The sequence below is a fragment of the Carassius auratus genome, chromosome 21 (assembly GCF_003368295.1).
Source record: "Carassius auratus strain Wakin chromosome 21, ASM336829v1, whole genome shotgun sequence".
NCBI classification, from domain to species: domain Eukaryota; kingdom Metazoa; phylum Chordata; class Actinopteri; order Cypriniformes; family Cyprinidae; genus Carassius; species Carassius auratus.
The window spans coordinates 25,512,433-25,518,432 of NC_039263.1; the positions used below are offsets into that span (position 1 = coordinate 25,512,433).

A 6,000-nucleotide genomic window follows, 5' to 3' on the forward strand; every position below is an offset into this window, starting at 1 on the left:
ACACACAGAAACTCATCAAACAATACAGAGAGATTAATAACCTTCATGACATTCCAGCCCATGGAAGATGACAAAACCAAGCCATGCGTGACCTCGCCGTGACCTCTCACCTCCAGCTCTGGGGTCATGTCCCAGATGCAGATCTGTCCATCATGGCAGCCGGTGATGATGGTGGTCAGATCGTCCATCACCAGCAGGCTGGAGATGCAGTGAGTGGGCGCATTGCGGCCCCACAGAACTATGGGTAATACCAGACTGTTTCCTGACATGTTCTCTGCAATACTGAGAAGAGAGAGACGAGAAAAGAAAACAGCACTCAGACACAAATTAATGCATTGTTGGAAATTCCAGAAACACACAAATGAGGAAGTGGAATAACTGGCCTAGATGAACAAGCAAAGGGCTGGAAAAAAATATATATTTGTTTTTATATACTGTATATAATTATAGAATTTACAGTTATATATAATAAACATTTTCTAAATAATCACAGTTTATTAAATTCGGGATGCACCGAAATGAAAATTCTTGGCCGAAACCGAAAACCGAAAAAGAGAAAACCAAGGCCGAAAACCGAAACCGAAACACCGAAAGAAATTATGCCAATTATTAGTACCATTGCATTTATTGTTATGACCGTGTACTAACTTTACTAAAATTAAGACATTGCAATTGCATAAATTAATATTAAAGTTTCAAAGATAATTACAATTACATAACTTATAAAAAAAAAAAAACATAAAAATACACAATTAAAAATGATGCAAATATTTATTAAGCACATTGCAACAATGCACAGTATAAAATAAAATTCAAACTAAAAATGTATCCCACTCATGTGTATATTTAATAATAATGTACAGGCCTACTGGCCTGCAGAAAGGTTTTAAAATGAACAGTTCTCTCATAAAAACAAAGTGCATTTAGGTGAAGTGCATTTGAAATTTTTCTATGTAGGACTAGAAAGTGCATTACTTCTCCATTTGGCAAGACTGTTATCACTTCTGGGGATGGGGACTTCAGACAGATAACCATCTAGCTGTTGAGCAGTTGAGCTTGTCATCTGCCTGACTTTTGAGAAATATTTGAGAGAGTGTATTTAAATAGGGCCAGGGCATAAATAAACATTTTTATCAAATTAAAGCAGAAATCTAGCATAAATACGGCTACAATCTGATATTATGTATGTATGTTTGTGTGTGTGTGTGTGTGTGTGTGTGTGTATATATATAGTAGCCTAAGAAGAACAAAATAGCCAACGTATTATTATTACTTGAGGCACTTTCTTGCAGAATTCCACTGAACATATCAAACAGCGATGGTGCATGGCACTCATCTGGTGCAGAGATCAGTCTTTTTTTTTGCGCTCTGATCAGTCTCCTGCGCTTGGCGCTTCTCCGTCTCCACGCGGGTTCTCCGCATCCAGCGCGGCCTGGATCATTTCTCGTGCGCGCTGCCTTATTTCCGCATACAAGTAACGTTAATGGTCTTTATAACGCGGATCAAGCACATTCGCGATGAAGTGCAGAGGATCCGAAAAGATCTCAATGAGACGTGTGCTAACAGACTCTATAAGACTGTACTTTTCTTTGTTTTTACTTCGTGATCCGTCTTAATTTCTTTGTTAGGAGACGTTTTAGTGCTGCGAATAAAAGAATACGAAGAGAGAGAATGTTCTCACTGGTGTTAAGTGAATATCGCGTGGAGCTCGTTGTCTGCCTTATGCAGGTGCACGTGCAGGTCGCGGTTTCTGTTTGCGTCATCAAAACATTTCGGCCGTGTTGTTTCGGTGATAAAAGTCTATCGGCCGAAAACCGAAAAGGCCATTTTCGGCCGAAAATTTTCGGTGGCCGAAATTTCGGTGCATCCCTATATTAAATACATACTGTTTAATTCATTTATTTATTTAGTTATTTATGTCGAGTGTTTAATGCATTTTTAATAATGACACTTTTTTTAGGTATTCAGGCTCTCAAAAATGATGTAAAAATGTGGATTTAGATAAATCGGCAAACATATATGTAATCGGTTTTCATATTTAAAGAATTATCGGTTATCAGTATCGGCCAAAATTTCCATATCAGTGCATCCCTAAAATAAAATGATTTTTATGATTATTGACTCCAGATGCTTGGAGTAACACACTAGTAGCATAATCCTCATACTATACTATTCCTGCAGTATAAATGATGCATACTATAACTTGTACACTACAGTATACTACAGTAAAGAATACATGCACAGAATACATGAAAGAACAGAGAGTGCGTTTCCAACTGAAGCAAATGAGTGCATCATGATTGTCAAACATCACAGACTTAACTTCAAACTGAAAAACAAAATCAATCAAAATCAATATCCATCCCTTAAAACAACATGCAGAAGTGGGTAAGTACAAACTCTTTAATCTGATTAAGGGTTCAACATCGGATATTATAAGTGAAATATTGTTGAATTTATGTTATATATGTTGAAGGATTTAATGCCTTTTAATAAGGAGACTTTTGTTGTAATCAGGCTCTCAAAAATGATGTAAAAATGTGGATTTACATAAATCGGCCAACATATTTGTAATCGGCTTTCATATTTAAAGAATTATCGGTTATCGGTTATCGGTTATCAGTTATCGGTATCTGCCCAAAATTTCCATATCAGTGCATCCCTAAAATAAAATTATTTTTATGATTATTGACTCCAGATACTTGGAGTAACACACTAGTAGCATAATACTCATACTATACTATTCCTGCAGTACAAATTATGCATACTATAACTTCTACACTACAGTATACATGCAAAAAATACATGAAAGAACAGAGAGCATGTTTCCAACTGAAGCAAATGAGTGCATCACAGATTTAACCTCAAACTGACAAAAAAAAAAATCTATCAAAATCAATATCCATCCCTTAAAACAACATGCAGAAGTGGTTAACTGCAAACTTTTTAAATCTGATTAAGGGTTCAACATCTGATATTATAAGTGAAATATTGTTTAATTTGTTATATATTTAAGTAGAAGTGTCTAATGCCTTTTAATGATGAGACTTTTTGGGGTAATCATGCTTTCAAAAATTATGTAAACGTGTATTTAGATAAAATCGGCCAACATATTGGTTATCGGCTTTCACGTTTAAAGAATTATCGGTATCTGCAAAAAATTCAATATCGGTGCATCCCAAAAATAAAATATGCTTTTTTAGTCAAGAAAAACCTTACAAAATTATATACTTGTAATTCTTCACCCTAAAAAATATATAATAACATACAATTAAAACAAACATTGACCAATTCTGCATATTTAAAACCTTTCATTCATAACAGATTCAGATGTTTATGATTATTGACTCCAGATGTTTGGAGTAACACACTAGTAGCATAATCCTCATACTATACTATTCCTGCAGTATAAATGATGCATACTATAACTTGTACACTACAGTATACATGCACAGAATACATGAAAGAACAGAGAGCACGTTTCCAACTGAAGCAAATGAGTGCATCACAGATTTAACCTCAAACTGACAAAAAATCAATCAAAATCAATATCCATCCCTTAAAACGACATGCAAAAGTGGTTAAGTACAAACTCTTTAATCTGATTAAAGGTTCAACATCTGATATTATAAGTGCAGCACAACTATAAACTGAATTGATAATTAAAATCACTCTAGAACAGAACTGAAGTAGAATTGAGATCGACATGATGCTTGTTACGTAACGCACAGATAAACGGACATCAAGCATTGAACACTTCTGTAAGTGCAATAAAACACCACAAATCATGCTTTTAACATTAACCATTGCTGCCAGCTTGTGTTATGAAAAGAGAAATCCAAGATAATTTGTATAAACAACATAAAACAAATGATAAGACACAACATTACTGGATTTTCCAAAGATTGTCAGAATTCAACAATCGGTCGTACAACTGTATAGCTATAAATAACGCAGATTATTAAGAACACATGACTTTAAATCCATCAAAGCTCACACATATAGAGGAAAGCAATGCAGAAAGTGGACTGATTTTACCTGACATGCTTGTGTCTCCTCAGATTCAACCTGAGCCTGTGAAACACTCGTTTAATGTTCACTAAATGAACCAGCTTCATCCTGAAAGCATTCCTCTGCTGATTTAGAAACAGTAAGACTGGTGTTTCCGCTCTGCCAGACTCACAACACAACAGCAGACGAATCGAATCAAACCAAACCCTTTCAGAGCAATCAATGAGCGTCCATCCGTACAGACAAACACAGATCCACCGACCTCTCGGAAAGTCAGCAGACATTACCAGAAAACTATCATGTGGAAACATCAGCCGCTTTAAAGATATAGAGAATTTAACAGAAGTGAAATCTGTACATAAAGCATCCATTTTGGTACAATTTCCATGCCATGTTTTTTTTAACAAATCACCAGTAAAATAACACCTTTAATAAAAGGCAATATCCTAAGTAAAATAAAGAAAACTGCTGCCAAGTTTGCAATGCAGTGCTAAATCGATGATAAAACCTATAAACGATGACAATGAGCAAGAGAAACAAAGCCAAATGGATCTTAGAATCAACTTCCTCAATGCAATCTGACACATAAGTGGCATTAATATCAAGGCCTACAAATAAAACATTTACCGTAAATAAATGAGATATACAGAGTATCTAACATGCAAAACACTGCATATATCAATGTGTGTTCAAAAAAAGGAAATAAAAAAGAAAAGAAAAAAGCTAAACATCAGCTGATCCTATATGCATACCAGTATACACAATATAATGCATACGCCTTTATATATAGATTATGAAAATGTAAAAAAAAAAAAAAAAAAAAAAAAAGATATACACATTAATTAACATGCAAAACACTGCATGGATCAATGTGCATATATAAAAAAATATATATAAAGAAAAAGCAAAGCAACAGCTGATCCTATATGCATACCAGTATACACAATATAATGCATAGGCCTTCATATATAGATTATATAAAAGCAAAATAAGCATTGTTTTAGCATAATTAAATGTATCATATATATAAATTGCTATAATTGCTCTATATTATGTATATAATGCATATACAGCAATAACAGCTATTTAAACCCATCATTTTGACCAGATCTATTCTAAACATTCGTAAATATAAACTGAAATTGAATGCACAAAATTCTTCACAGTCACAGTCTGTTTGAGGCTTGTTTATTTCATATTTTGGTTCATTAGATTTATGCTTAAAAGCCAACCATATCAGCCCTGTTGAACACATATGGAGATTGTGTCTGGGCCTGTCAATCAAAGATGAAGGACTGAAGTGAACTGAGAAAATAGCGGAGGAGGAAACATGTTTCCAAACAATATTCATGTCTGGGCATCAGCAGTTGATATCATTCAGCAGAAATACTCTTATTTAGATTGAAAATCACCTGTCTGAATGAACATTTTGAGCTGCAAAAATGCCATATGTGTGTGTGTGTGTGTCTGTGTGTAGTCTTCCTGTATCTGCGGTGTATAGTGCGTGTGTAGGTGTAGAAGAACATAATAAACATGTAACGTATATTATGAGTGTGTGTGTTTGTGTAAGTGTATGTTTGTTGGCTGTGTGTGTGTTTGTGTATGTATATTGACCTCTGTCCCGTTCATCTGTGTGTTTATCGTCATTATAATGTGACAGCGGGACTATATCGTTGTCCAGTCGCGTGACAGATTAGATGTCGATGTGTTTTACTCACCGGAGCCGCTCTTTACCGTCTCATATTCGTTTTGATTGTTGATTTTATGAAAATATCGCAGCAACGCGCGTTAATTCCGCAGCGGCTCACTGATCAGCTGACGGGGACACGCTCGTGCGTCATGGCGTCACGCGGTGACGTCACCGCCACGGCCTCTGCTGCCCCCCACTGTCTGCCTTTAATGAAATTAAACATTGTCTCCATCTTCGCTATCATAGCTGAGGTTTATTATCATAATAATAATGTAATTATTCGAATGTTTTTAAATCAG

At 35.1% G+C, this 6,000-nt stretch overlaps 1 protein-coding gene across 2 annotated transcripts in view; it reads right to left on the reverse strand.

Moving 5' to 3' along the window:
- Positions 1–5,877, reverse strand: part of wdr7 (WD repeat domain 7) — a 100,787-nt gene extending 94,910 nt beyond the window's left edge. For both annotated transcript variants that reach the window (XM_026196938.1, XM_026196937.1), the window contains exons 1-2: positions 5,730–5,877; positions 111–282 (exon numbers count right to left, since the gene is read on the reverse strand). In XM_026196938.1, coding sequence (XP_026052723.1) covers positions 111–269 — 159 coding nt within the window. In that variant the 5' untranslated portion in view covers positions 270–282; positions 5,730–5,877. The remainder of the gene's footprint in view (positions 1–110; positions 283–5,729) is intronic.
- Between the last annotated feature and the right edge of the window lie 123 nt (positions 5,878–6,000).